The sequence below is a fragment of the Phoenix dactylifera genome, chromosome 11 (assembly GCF_009389715.1).
Source record: "Phoenix dactylifera cultivar Barhee BC4 chromosome 11, palm_55x_up_171113_PBpolish2nd_filt_p, whole genome shotgun sequence".
Taxonomy (NCBI): Eukaryota; Viridiplantae; Streptophyta; class Magnoliopsida; order Arecales; family Arecaceae; genus Phoenix; species Phoenix dactylifera.
Window position 1 is genome coordinate 26,653,672 of NC_052402.1, and position 15,066 is coordinate 26,668,737.

Below are 15,066 nucleotides of genomic sequence, written 5' to 3' on the forward strand. Positions count from 1 at the left end.
TTGGTAACTAAAACCTTAATACAGTTGACCTGACAAAATTATACTCATGCACGCACAATTGACTTTTGAATGAGTCTGACATTGGTCCCCCGCAATGCAAAGCTGGTAAGATCATTTCATTGCTTCAGAACAAGCACCGAACACAACAGTGACATTTCTGCTATCAGTTAGATTCAAGAAGCATACCAGTATTTACTGTGTAATTAGAACATTAAGCATCCAAGATCAACTTGGTCAAGCAATACCAGATATGGTCCACTCAGGACGATGACCCTCAGGTACAACCACCACCCTCAGAAGGAAAAGAATAAAATAATCCAGATGTTTGAGATTCCAAAAAGAAATAGAAAATGATACATGGAACTTACAATAGCAAATAAAATGCATATGGTCAAGAACCAGCTAATACATGTGGATTACAGGAAAGGACAGTCTTCACTCCAAGGTTCAAGCAACTTTACAGCAACTTCCAATACAAAGCAGAATATATAAGGTAATATGAGACATGATAAAGGAAAAATATGACAGCAGTGCCAGTCAGGAGTTTGGTAACTCGATTCGACAGGCTAGAAGATTTTGTCGTACTGGCTGGTGAGAGAATCTCTAAGGTTGGAATACAGTCCATAGAGGGAGTATTGCTGGAGGTTGGAAACCTCGTACCATGAATTGAGGACAGCATCATGCTTATCAGTACCTGAGAAGGCCAACTGTATTCCAATGCTGCAATCAACCGAGCCACCCTGGTTCGCGTTCTTGCAGTTGGACGTTTTGATTGCACACTCTTGTTTGTTCAGACAGACAAAGTTTGACTTCCCTGAACATGAAGCACAACCATCTCTCTTCCAATACAAGTTCTGAAGTGTGCCTTTATGAAACTCAAGTACCTAATTAAGCATTCAAGTTGGCAAATCAGCAACAAGCAGAATTTGCCGACCTATATTTCTTTATTTCCAGGATCATATATTAGTAACATACCAGTGTAAAGCTGGTAACAGTATATGAACTGTTACCAATGAATGCTGGAAGGGATCTTGCTGCATACTTCCTACCAGCAAATGCTACCATGAATCCACCATTAGTTACCTGATAATGGCATGAAACTTCTCCATTAAGGGCTGCATTTTCAAATTAACAATTTATATTTTTGAACAATACTGAGAAACCGTGCACTTAAACAACAGGATATTACTGTTTTCTAGTTATTTATTAATGGATAAGACAAAAAGGCCAACACCGAGAGAAAACTGTGTTCTGGAGAGCAAGGTTTGAACTCTGTAAGCATGGCAGTCATTTATAAACCAGAACTAACAGTGTAAGTATGAAGTTTTGTCAGGGAAATGATCATGAATTATTAAGTCCAATAAATAACCAAGCAGATGTTTATGCCTGGTAGATTAAGTCACAAAAGACCAAATGCTACAGGCTATAAAAACAAAATGCACAATTATGACTTGCCAGCACACCACCCGCATACAAAAAAAGAAAGAAGAAGAAAAAAGTGATAGAAGGAGAACAAACCATCATCAGCAAATAAATTAAAATAGAAAAAAAGAATAGGAAAGCAGCATGATCCACAATGCAAATTGTTTACATCACACAAGATTGGTGTGCGAACCCAAAAAAAGGAAGAGTAGACTGACTCCAGCAAAAGATTGGAATGGCAAAGCACAAAGACTAGCACTGTAAATTTGAGATCCTTCAGAACAAGATGCGAATTTCAATTCAATCCTAAATAAGATAATGCTGATGGGCAAGAATCTATCCCTTTTAACTGTTCATAGGATGAAAATCGGGTAATAATCCATATCAATCTGCATCTAACGGTTCTGCAAATTGCATGTTTTCGATGGTTCAAAATAAGTTCTTTACAATTGAAAGCTCTTTTGAAGTCTGTGAAACACAATTTCAAAATGACTTTTCCCAAAAGAAAAGCAGAAAATGTACATCCACCACCTCTGATTTTACCTCTCAATTAAAAAAATGACATCAAGAAGGAATGGGGGCTCAAACATCACTAGAAACCACAAGATACAAGAAGCAATGAACCCTCCATAAGAAGAAACCACAACAAGGCTCAAAAACATACGTTACCATGATACAAGCCATTTCCACCTTCCTCAGATCCCTTTCACTCCAGCAAGGAGACAAATGCAAGGGTTGATGATCAATTAAGAACAATAATGACAAACAAAGTTTTGAAGTAAAAGATGCATCTCAACAAGAAACGATGAGATGCCATCATATATAAGAAAATGCTCCTCAATTGTAATAGTCAAGCAGCAAGAAATAAACTCAAGTAAACAACTAAAGCCGCATTTCTCAGCATACTGTTAACTAGTTACGAGGTATGAATGAGCAAAATAAGATAAAGCAAAGTAGATACTTTCTTGTCCAGTGCCCCAACTATACAGAGACCATATTTACCTACTCCACAAGCATATGGAGCTGTAAATCAAGCGATCGATGCATATTTTTTTACATCACAAATTGATAACCATGACACTGGAAATACACTTTCATTTAAAGATTCATACTGCAGGCATAGTATACGGAAGGTAATACTATCCCAAACCGCTGGGTTTGGGGCATACCAAATTGTATGGGGAGGCCCTCGGTTCGACAAATCCGGTGAAGGAGGGGGAGAGGGAGAAGGAGAGAGAGCGGTTTGGGGCGTACCAAACTGTATGGGGGAGCCCTCGGTTCGACAAATCTGGTGAAGAAGGGGGAGAGGAAGAAGGAGAGAGAGGAAAAGAGGAAGGGAGGAAGGGAGAGGGAGAGGGAGAGGGAAGGAAGGAGAGGGAGAGGGAAGGAAAGAGAGGGAGAGAGAGAGAGAGAGAGAGGCCGAGAGAGACTCTCCAGTCACTAAGAAAAAGGAAGAGAGGGCTTCCAAGCCGTCCCTGTTTTGTTTTGAAATAAGGATCTCTTATTTTGAAACGAACAGGGTATCCTTTATTTTTTACTACTTTTGAACTAAAGTCGCAAATGGTTTGTTGACTTGCTACAGTGAAGTCGGCAAACCATTTGCCAATTTTAGTTCAGAAACAGTAAAAAAAACGATTCGCTCCCGGAACGGCATAGCACGGACCCATACCTTATCGTTCTGGCAGCCGATCGTCCAACTCCTGATATCAGTTCGGCAAACCTTGCGAAATACTTTGGTGAATGTTATCAATAATCAATGCAAAACTAAAAGTATAGCACATGAAGCGATGCCTCGATAAACTATACCTACATCACATAGAAAGAGAGAACATTAACTGGATGTGCTTATTGTTTAATTCAACAAAATCATCAAAAGGTAGAGCTAGTAGAACTTTCGATGAGAAATCTTATGCTATATATATAAAGATAAAATATAGTTGCAAAATTTATGATAAACTTACTAGAGTTTAGTGGTATGATTATGCCCGTATATAGGTCAATCAAAGTTCGCCGTACTGGTATCGAACCCCGTACTGGTGCCACATTAGCATAGTATCGGTACGGTACGATACAAAAAATTTTTGGCGTATTGAGGGTCGGCACACTACCCGCACCGGTTGCAAACCGGTACAGTACGCCCGGTATCGTCCAATTTGGTACAGTACCCTACGGTACGTCCGATACCATCTAATTCAGTACAGTACGGCATGCCATGGGGTCAATACATGATGCCAATAGCTCTCACAATGGTAGACTTTGAGATTCTTCTTAACAAATATGTGTATGCATTTGATAACAAGGACTAGAAGAAATAATGATAGATTAAAAAGCCATAACCATCTAGCCTTTTTCCAACTATTTAGAGTTGGCTTTATAAATCTTCATTCACCAAGTATTCTAATGCTATTCCAATTTTCTCTATGTCCCTCCTCACAATTTTTATTCATGTCACCTTAGATCTTCCCTTCCTTTTCTTAGCCTCTTCAACAAAACCCATAGTACCTCTTCTTACTGGAGCCTCCTCAGATCTTCATTGTATATATTCATATAGTCTCAGTCGACTTTCCATTCCTTGGACCTTATTTGTGCAACTCCCGTAGTTCCTATTTCATTTCTTATTTTATCTTTTCAAGTTTTACCACGCATCCATCTTAACATTCTCATATTTGCTAATCTTAACTTGATTTCATGTACTATTTTTATTCCCCAACACTCTTAACATCAAATATAGAAGGCTTTAGTATTGTTCTAAAAAATTTTCCTTTAGGTCTCCAAGGTATGTGCTTGTCACATAATTTCCAGAGGGACCTCTCTACTTCATCCAATTAGCTCTAATTCTACATATATATCTTCATCTATTCTCCCTATTATTTTGTATAATAAATACTCAGTAAACAAAAATGATCACTTTATAGTATCTCTTGGTCATAAATCTTAATTGGTATCACATCTTCACTTTCGTTCTTATTAAATTTACATTATATATACTCTGTCTTGGTTCTATTGATCTTTAAGCCCTTATCCCCTGATATTTTCCTCCATAAGTCTATTTCGTATTTAGTTTAGTCATGGTCTGACGAACCGGCCCGTATCGGCCGATTCGAACCGGTTCAGTGTGTAATCGGTACGTCGGAGCCGTGAAAACCAGTACGGGCCGAACCTAGTCGGAGCCGAGGAAGACGAAGAGAAGAAGATAGAGCGAGAAAGAGAGGGAGGGAGGAGAGGCCTCCGCTGGCCCTCCGAGGAGAGGCCTCCGCCGCCCGCGGAGGGCCAGCGGAGGCCGAGGGGGCGGGGAAGCTAGCAGGGGGAGCGGGGAAGCCTGCAGGAGCCCGGCGGAGGCCAAGGTCGCGGCCGCGTCCCCTCTCCTCTCCTCCCTCCCTTCCCCGCTCGCTCTCTCGTTCTCTTCTTCTCTGGCTCCAACTCCGGCTCCGGCGGAAAAAAGTGTTCCAGTTTAGTACCGATTTAAAGTAGTACGAACCAAAACCGTACTGATAAGCGACCGGTACGGCAAACCTTGAGTTTAGTTCTCTTTTTCTCAATCAACACTATATTGTCTACAAAAAATATACACCATGGTACAACTCCCTGAATATTATCATCAAGTTCATTCATAATTAGAGCAAAAATATAGGGGCTTAGCACTGGTCCTTGATGCAGGCTTGTAGTAACTAGAAATATATTGGTTGTACCGAAGCAACTTTTAAATTTGTCAATATTCTAGAATATATTCTCAATTACTTTAATATATCATTTTTATACACCTTCCTTCTTGAAGCCCGCCTAATTACATTTCTTAGTGCCCTATCATAAGCTTTGTCAAAGTCAATAAAGATCAATATATAGAATTTTTCCTTTTGCTCTATATCTTTTCCTTTTTGACTCTCCTAGAATATCTTTAGTGGCCCACTTACGTAAGCTTTTTCAAAGTCAATAAAGATCAATATATAGAATTTTTCCTTTTGCTCTATATCTTTTCCTTTTTGACTCTCCTAATAATATCTTTAGCTACCCACTCAATACAACTGACCATTTGGTCCCATATTTTATTTGATTTAGTCCTTAGACTTCAATTTTCCTTCTTTAGTAATATATCCCTAAAAGAAATAACATTTTCTCCTTTTAAATTCCACCATCACATATTTGAATATTTATTAATTTCTTTTCTTTCTTCTTGAACTCTCTCCTAGTATCATGTTACAATCTTCTTTACATGTCCATTTATGTCACCATGTAAAAGAATCCTTTCTCTTTCAAGTATACTTTGCATCAATCTATCCATTTTTCCCAAATTGCTGCTTAATCCTCTCCTCCAAGCCTACTTGTGGTGTATAAGCATTAATTACATTAATAATCTCCTCCTCTAAAACTAATTTAATAGCTATTACTTCATTACTAGACCTATTTATAGGCCAAGCAATTCACTAGGCCTACTCAAGCCCGACGCCTTGTATGCGGGCTTGCGGCAGGCTGGGTTGGGCCTGAAAATAAGCATGTTTATTAAACAGACCAAACTCCGGCTTGGAAACTAAAGCTTGACCCAAGCTGATTTTTTTAACCCTAGGTTTTGTCGATATGTAAAATTAATGGAGAATACCTAAAATCCTAAGGTACCTTATTTTAGTCATCGAGTATTGAAATAGCTCCTAGTATTGGTAATATTCAATTATTCATATTTAGCATTTTTTAACAATTAGAGTCTTCTTCCATTTGGTTTGGTTGGTCCCACATCGAAGGGTTAAAATTCCCAACATGTGCTGCTAGTTTTCACTTGGGCATTTGCGCTCCGTTCATTTCCTACGTTTCTGCATGAGTGAGATTTCAGATAAAAGCATTTTTTTGATCGACTCCAGTTAGATCTGCTCCTTATCCTTCTGAGTTAGCAATTCTAATATGTATTCCAGGGTGAACCATGGTGACGACATACGGTCCTTCCCAATTTGGCCCATTCCGAGTGCAGCAAAGAAAAAAATCTTCTTCAGAACTGGATCTCCTTGATAAAGAAGCTCGAGGCCCAGCCCAAAGCCTGGGTAAGGGATGGATTTTGGCCTAAAAAGTAGGCTCGAAAGCTGAGCCAAGCCTACCTAGGCCTAAGTATATTATGTTAACCTTGGGGCAAGGCCCGAACCAAGCCTGGCTCAGCCCGACCCATGATCAAGTCAATTCATCACTTATTATTTTTACATCTACAATTTTACCATTCATTTCTTTACCCACTATTATTCCCATACCATTTCTATTATATCTTTACCTACATATAATAGTTAATAACCATCCCCTATATCCTTAGATTTACTACCTTTTCATTTAATTTCTAGCAAGTAAACAATATTGATTTTCCTAGACGATCCACTAGTTCTCTACTTCTTCTGAGCAAAGTTCCAACATTCCAAGGAGTACCTTCTTTACATGATATAATTTCTCGTCTCCTTACTACTCCAACTGACTATTGTTATGTACCAGATTACTACTAAAAGACTCTGTAATCTTCAATAACCCTTGTTCATTTAACGCTAGAACCGGATTATGCTGGAGTGGGTCGTTTACAGGCAACAACCAAACCAACCCTTGCTTATTTGTCACTCTAACCAGGACACGTTGTAGCGATAAGAAAAAAGAAGCAATGAGAACCATACAACAAATAGAGTTGCCCTCCCTCAACTCCCAATGTTATCACCCATTTTATTATTTATTGAGGTGGTATATAAATATAATTCAATCAATGACCCTTGTCAAACTCACAACAAGGAAAGAAATTTCATGACAAACAAAATAATATGAATATTGTCTTACATATCCTGAATGTAGGCTTTGGATCATTTTTTAACCACAAATCACACCCATCATTAAGCAAAATGAAATTATTTACGAAAATTATGATTTTGTAGTTAAATTGTGGACTAGGTGGCTATTCTTTTCAATACACAAGTCCAGATGGAGTAAGTTCAAGAAAAGTTGATGTCCTTTTATAGAGAATATTAAAGGCTTACAGGCAAGCGAGTAATAGAAAAAGGTGGATTGCCTCCAGGATCAGCGGAACCGTCTCGAACCGGAGAAGGAGAAGAAAAGAGAGAACTATGGGGGGAGGGAGAGAGAGAGAGGGGGCAGGAGGCTGGCGGAGTGCCGGCGAAGGCCGCAAGGAGCACTCCACCGGCATCCGCCACCCTCCTCCAACCCCCACTCTCTCTCAGTACAAGCCCGACACGGCCCGTACCGAGTTGTCCCACCGGAGAACTGGTACGGTGCCCGGTACCAGTTCCTCCGACCTTGATTGCCTCTACAAAATTCAAATAAGCCATACAGAGTGAAAAGAATATTGTTGTTGCAATACTCTAATTGAAACCTCTTTTTCTTGGATTTTCACTTCAAAGCATTCCTAATATACACAAACCACAGAAAAATTTGGGTCATAAAATGGAACTGACAACATTCAATCCTGCCCTCTGCCATCAATAGTATTCTCCAGCCTTCTAGGAGAAAACCTATACAGGAGGTCCAACAGCTACAAAAATTCCCAACCCTGAATCTCTTAGATTTAAAAATATAGCTCCAGGATATTTCTGCATACCTCCATAAAGGGCATAGCTTACGTAACCTTTAGGTGTCATGACAAGCTTGCAAGAAAATGGAATTATTGTCCTAGATAACCTGTCAACCTCTATTGTGATCCAATACATGTATAACACGAACTCCACATAATAATAATGCCACTTTCAATGCAACTCACCAAATTAATACAACACCAATAGATGCTATTATATAAAGTATGTTGAAAAAAATGCATCACATACCCGTCTGACACTTGAACTATCGGCAGATTTATGGTGATATTCAATTGAAGAATCACAAAGAGGACATCTTTGTACTGTCCCACTATGCAATGATGGTATTTGGGACTTATTGACTTGCCAGGAACTATTTTCAAGAGATACTGAAAAAAGTTGAATTTAATCATGTATAATGAAAATCATACACTAGATTTTTACTACAATATAAAAGCATGAAGAGCATTTTGGTTGAAAAGCTTGCATGACAATGATGTTGCTAAGACCATTGTGGCTTTTTGGTAGATAACTGCCTGCATACATTCTTCACTCTCTACACTAGTTCCAATACAAAATAACTTGGACACAAAATCTCTCACTCCAATTGTTCTCATGGGCCACACTTCCAATAGAAACCAGTACCAACGATCTACATCAGCATGTGGTTCCTCTCTTCTCTTGGCTCCATAGAAAATCTTCTTACCATGCAACTTATGATTCCTTTCTTCACTTTAATCTTATACCCATATAGCAATTTTCGAAGAGGCCATGTATTCATATTATTGGCAAGCAAAAATATGATGCAGGTTAACTGTTGGTCGTCCCATTATAAAGCAATCATCTACAAAAACATGAATCAAAGTCTATGAGACGTCTTTACTCCACTGGCAAGTGAAGATAAGATGCAAGCTGCTGGCTGGGCCATATTAAAGCAATCATCTATTGAACACAAATCAAAGTCCTTTATGTGTTGCATCCTACAACATTGCAAACCCTTTGACTACCTAGTGGACCTAAATAGCACCCATATGTCCCCGACTTGTCCCATGCTTGCCTCCTCACCATAGTTGTAGACTAATACATGGCCCAATCCCTCTCCTTCTTCTTGATAAATATCAGTGCCTCACACACCCCATTAATATCTCCATGACAAATTATAAGATTTAGTAGCACAATATGACTTAAAAATCCAACTTCCTTTTGACAACTTGAGTTATTTTCCTCTACCATCTTTGCAGCATCTGTATTTGCATGATTCCCTCTTTTATTACTTAAAGCCAACTCTCCTAGCAATTTCTTTGCTAATCAAAAAGGTTTAAGCCTATCTGTGTTAAGCAGGAAGCAAATTAAACAAGAATCTTTGGCAGATGTTAACATAATCATACTTGCAAATTTTCCTTTTCAATATGATGGGCTCTACCTGCATTTGCACATACACTTTACTGCTGCTAATAGAAAGTACCAAAGATTTAAGTGTTGCTGGCATGGTCTACCGTACCGGTCCGTACCGGCCGGTACGGGCCGATCCGGCCTGGGACCGGTACCGGATCAGCGTGAAATCCGGTACCGGTAGTTTATTGTTGAAAAACCGGTACGGGACCGGTACGGGACCGGTACGGGACCGGTTTCGTACCGGTCCGGGCCGCCACCGGTACGCCAATCGGTACCGGTACGGCGGACCTTGGTTGCTGGCATGAGGCATACCAACCAATGGCTGGCATGGCACATGCAATGTGTTGTCCTTTAGCACCAACTTTGTCATGATGTGTCGAAATAAAATAAACAAACAAACAAATATAAAGGATTTTCTTTTGGTTCGGTAATGAGTGATATCCAACCACATCAACCGGCATCAAACCAACACAAGCTGATATGAGTCGGCATTGGTTGATACTCTCAATAGCAGGATTTGATGACACACATTCATGTCCAATGCTGACATCAACAAAGAAAAAAACCTAAAACCTGAAAAGTATCTAAAGATGTCTAGTGGTCAAAAGATGAAATTACCTCAACTAAGCACGAGCATTTGAAGCAACTTGCCATATAACAGTATTAATGGATGGTACAAGAGGATCTACTTCACAAGAACTGCAGACAGATATTAACAAGATCCAGAACAAATGACTGGCAACAATAACAAGAAGGGAGTGACATTATGGACTCCTGTGTGTTATCAGCGACACTAAATTAATTGTGATGAATCCAATGAAGCAGGATTAGATTCCTACACTTTCACATATGAAAATCCAATATCTACAAGACCCAATGACAACCTTTTGTTACGGATCTAAAAACATAATTCGCTTTCTTTCGACATGATTGAGTAGTTTGTATGATATTCCTACCAAAACTGAAAGTTTTAACCCATCATTATCGCAAATATTTTTCTACATGCTTGTCAAATACAACAATGGTGGTAATACTCATTGACAGAACCCAGAGAAAGAAAAATTACAGCTAAAGGTCCTTAAAGAGGTTGCAATAAGCGACAGAATATTATAATGATAAGAGCACGAACAGTTTGCTATGATTGGAGTAGAAGCTGGGAAGAAATAGAATTTATAGTATCAAGCAAGATTTGAGCATTATCGGGAGCAATAGTGTAGGCCTTTAAATAGATGTTGTTGAGTAATACAGTGGTGGTCTGGCATGCCTGTAACCAAATCAGGTTTGAAACATACCAAATGTGACATTAAGAAAAGGAAATGAGAAAAAGGAAAGAAAAGAACTGAGTTAGTTAAGATGAGACTTGTCTCAACAAAATAAAATAACAAGAACCTAAGCTACCCTTTACCACAAGGAACAGTCCTAATCTAATAGCTAGGTAAGTCATAAATAAATTACTGACACAGAAGGAAACAAACTAAAAAGATCTTTGCAGCCGTATCCAAGGTATCTTGTAAAACAGATGTTCAAGAAGCATGCATCCACGTAGATGGAGAATTATATTGCAAACTCCTCCAGTAAGTGGTCAGGTCTGATGACCTAAGGTTCTTAAAAATTATTTTTTAAAAAAAGAGTTTTTTAACTAGTATATGTTTTTTAAAAAAAATATGTTGATATGTTTTTTAACTAGTATATGTTTCCGCCCTCACTCCAACTTTCAGCAAGGCTTCCACTGATCCTAGTTCTTAAAAAAATATTTTTAAAAAAAAGAGTTCACATGCCATCTAAGGCCATTCAAAGTTCAAAACTCCATCAAAAAGGTATGTTTTAGAAATTTAATATATCCACAGATTCATGTCATTGAACTTGATCAAAACATATACTGCAATGCAACGACATAATCATGGATCTCAAGTTGCATCCATTTGAAGTATAAAGGGTGGTTAAATAGGCCTTTAAAGTTAATACTTACCCTATTCTTACCAATACACCTTATGCTAAAAGAAACTAAAAAAACTCAGTTTCATACATAATCTCAGACCAAAAGAAACCTAAATAAATCAAAATTAATTCGCAAGGGACTGAAATAACCTAGAAAGAATTTGTGATTGCATCAAGCTATGAAGAGTAAGCCATGAAACATGTATAGCATTCATCCAATAAAATAATGATTGAAAACCCTAACTTTAAATATTTCAGCTCTTGTAATAGAGCAAGCTTTTTGTTCCAACTCTCATGCTAATATCCTTAAAATCAGCAATCTAAAATTGAATATTTCTTCATCATTCTTGCCGATATCTGAATCAAAGTCATTTGGCGGCATATTAAATGTTCTAAATTGCTTTTTCTTCTCCTTCTCTAGGTATGAGATCTTATGCATCCTCACTTTTCCCCTACTTTCTTAGAAAATCTTATAATTTTTTGAAAAGCAATCCATCATGAGGGAGCACCTACACCATGCTTGGCAAACTGCCTAGGTGGTGAACTCTTCAAAGGCCGAGGTAGAATGCCTCTTCAGTTACGTGGCACCTAAACAAATAGAATGAAAAGCTTTGGGAGCTTGGATTTCAAGAGGAAAAAGAGAAGAAAAAGGATCTGCTTAGAAGAGTCATTCACCACACCACTAGATTTGAATGGTCATGGTCAGTAGTTACCCATCCCTCTCTGTTGTTCAATGTCTTATGCCATCTCTCATGTCTTTGCTTTCCTCTTTAATGAATGGGTGCATGCAAAAGGTCCTGCAGATGCTTGCATAAGATTTACAATGGAAAGAGTATTTGAAGCTCAAAATAGTTGAGATGTTTGATATAAGCATTCACTGTTTTAGTGGATATACTTCTTTCACATTCTCTAGAAGTCATTATTTCGAGAGTCTCAAGAGGGTGCAATCAACTCAAAAGATAATAGTTAGAGTACACAAATTTTTAGATGCCCTTCAATTTATCTTCATATTAGAATCATAAGGTGTATAATTGTAGCAAATATATCAAAGATTCAAAATTATATCCATATGGATATATAGATATATCTATGTATGTATTCAAGCATAATCCTGGGCTTTGTTTGGTAATTTTCAAAGTAATTATATGGCTTGAGAACTTTTCTTGAGCCTATTCGGTTTAGCCCATCTTCTTAACCACATCAAACGTGATCTAGTGGCAGGTCCATTAAAAGCAAAAGTTTTAGGCATACCTTTATTTGGGCTCACCAATTTGATTGGGATGGAAAACCTGCCGCCATCATTCTTTCTTTATGCTCTCTAGTCTACATTTTACCCCAAACTCTAGGTTTCTAAAGAGGAAGATAGGTTGCCAATTTGCTCCATTCTTCATTTCATCCACCCTCAAGATGGGATCAAGAGTTTAGAGTGTTGGAACCATAGCTTTAAGAGGATGCCTCGAAGGTGAACAAGAAATAGTTGTGCCCTAGCTCTCCTCTCTACCCTCCATCTTTCTCTTCTATTGCATTTTTAATTTGTTGTCCAGCGTGAGATAAGGGAGCCATGAACCTGAAACTGACAAAATAGGAAAAAAGCCATGCCAATGGCATTTAACATGTGTTTTACACGTGTCATATAGTGTCCATGTGGGGACATGCCAAAAAAAAATCCTAATTTTTTCATGTCCAGGAAACATTGGCAAGCACTGTTCTACTTGCCTAAGTATAAGGCAGCCCTAGGTGTTTGAATGCTTGCTATGTGCTAATCTAAGCACCAGGGTGGCCACCCTTGCAAACACCTAGGTAAGGAGGTTTCCCAAGCACCATAGTAAGACACCTTGTGTGCCTATGGAGGCCTTTGACAGTCTTGAACTACACATAAGCTCCTTTGTTCCAGCCTAATAGAATTATCTGTCCTATATACCAACGAGGCTCTTGAAACATATTACACCACTGTGATTGGCTCCTATTTTTCAGACGATCAAAAATCTTCTCCACTCAATCATTGGTACCAACAAAAGGGAGAAAGCAAGAAACTAGATGACAATAATCAGCTTCCAAAAATGCCATTCTATAAGCAATGAGGGGACCAGAAAAATCCGATCATGGCATTTAACATCATTAATGATAAGAACAACCAGAAAACCAAGTTACTATGCTTGTCCAAAATCCTGCCGTATCTTGCATACCTTGTTTCTCCTTCCAGAAGTGTCAATTTTAACCAGTCAATAATTAACATATACGTATTTTCATTTATTAAACTGCTATGAGATAGGTAAACACCATTTGCTTTCAAGCTTATCAACAATGAGGTACTTGAAAGATTACCTCACTGAACAGCAACAACTTAAGAACAATATGATTCGCACAGAGCTGATACAGAATTGTATAATACATTCTTTTATGGCCTATCAAATGGAAACATCCATACTCCTTTCAGATCATACGTAAGACGCCACTCAAAATTTTGCCACAAAAAAGCATATCGTTTGCAATTTTTATTGTCATTTCCATCCGAATTTTTGGAAAACAATTCATTGTCAGTTTTGGAACTAGTTATCTTTTAAAATGATCATGACATCACGAAGAAGCATCTAAATCACCAAACATAACAACAAATGTTCAACATTCCCATCCATTACTGTTTGAAGAAACGGGAGGGAGATTCAAGAAAAAACCTAATAATCAAAAAAGAAATCCGCAATCACCAGGCAAATTGGAAATCTAATATTGCTGAGACAGACGAAACCCTAGCCAGATTCGAACCCGATAGACATAAGAATAGAGGGAGATAATAGAGAGAGATCTTACGGCGGGGTAGGTGGTGGTGTTGATGGTGAGGAGGGAGATCTCGTCGACCTTGGGGCGGAAGAGGGCGAGCTGGGAGTTCGCGCTGGAGGCGAGGGAGAGGCGGCGGTCGCAGGGGGAGAGCTGGATCTGGTTAAAGAAGAAGGAATCCCGGGTCGAGAAGGCGATGCCGAACGTGAAGCCGTCACCCCTCTGGATCTTGGTGTCCGCGCACGGCTGGAACACCCGGTTGTTGTCCCCGGCCTCCGCCGACGTCGCCACCATTCCCAGCGCCACCGCCACCGCCAGGGCCATCGCCACGGCCGTCGCCGTCGCCGCACTCATCGCGCTCTCGCTCTCTCTCTCTCTCTCTCTCTCTCTCTCTCTCTCTCTCTCTCTGTCTGTCCGTCTGTCTCCCGAGCGACCGCCCCGGCGTGGATTAACCGGCTTGAGAGATTATCAGAGAAAACGGGAAGTGAGAAGGAGAGTTGGTTCTTTTTTTAGGCACCCTGCCAAGGACCCAAAAGAGACCCGTCGTTTGTGGTCGTACACGGTTTGAAACGACTGGGTTCGGATTGCATCCTTCGCGCGAAAGAATGATTTATCTTCTTTCACGACTTAGACCGTTGGATCTCTACACGCACAGCTCTCAAAGCAATCCGAACTCAATTCATCCGTCTGCACAGATCTTGGAGCGGCCATTGCGAGATCCAACCGTAGAGTCGCGCGAGGGAGTATCGGATTCGGTGCTACAGGGTTCCAAATCGATGCGGCAGCAAGGGGTAAGTGGTAGCAACCAGACTTTGAGCCACGACCGGTGAACTGCGAGTGATCTCGAGCACTTTTTCAACCGAGCACATTGAAGATCCAAAAACGTACAAGCTCGATTAAAATAACCTATATCCAATTTTCAATCCAAAAAAAATTAAGGTATTGCATCAGATTTTATGAATGAATTGGCATTTAATAAATTAGTTTATAATAATTT

At 39.3% G+C, this 15,066-nt stretch overlaps 1 protein-coding gene across 1 annotated transcript; it reads right to left on the bottom strand.

The window, feature by feature from the left end:
* Positions 1-268: 268 nt before the first annotated feature.
* Positions 269-14,547, bottom strand: LOC103722495. The gene is made up of 3 exons (XM_026810554.2): positions 14,103-14,547; positions 976-1,083; positions 269-884 (listed from the first exon to the last, which is right to left on the bottom strand). Exons 1-3 carry the CDS (start codon positions 14,421-14,423, stop codon positions 567-569), a joined length of 747 nt encoding a protein of 248 aa, XP_026666355.2. The 5' UTR covers positions 14,424-14,547; the 3' UTR covers positions 269-566.
* Positions 14,548-15,066: the final 519 nt, after the last annotated feature.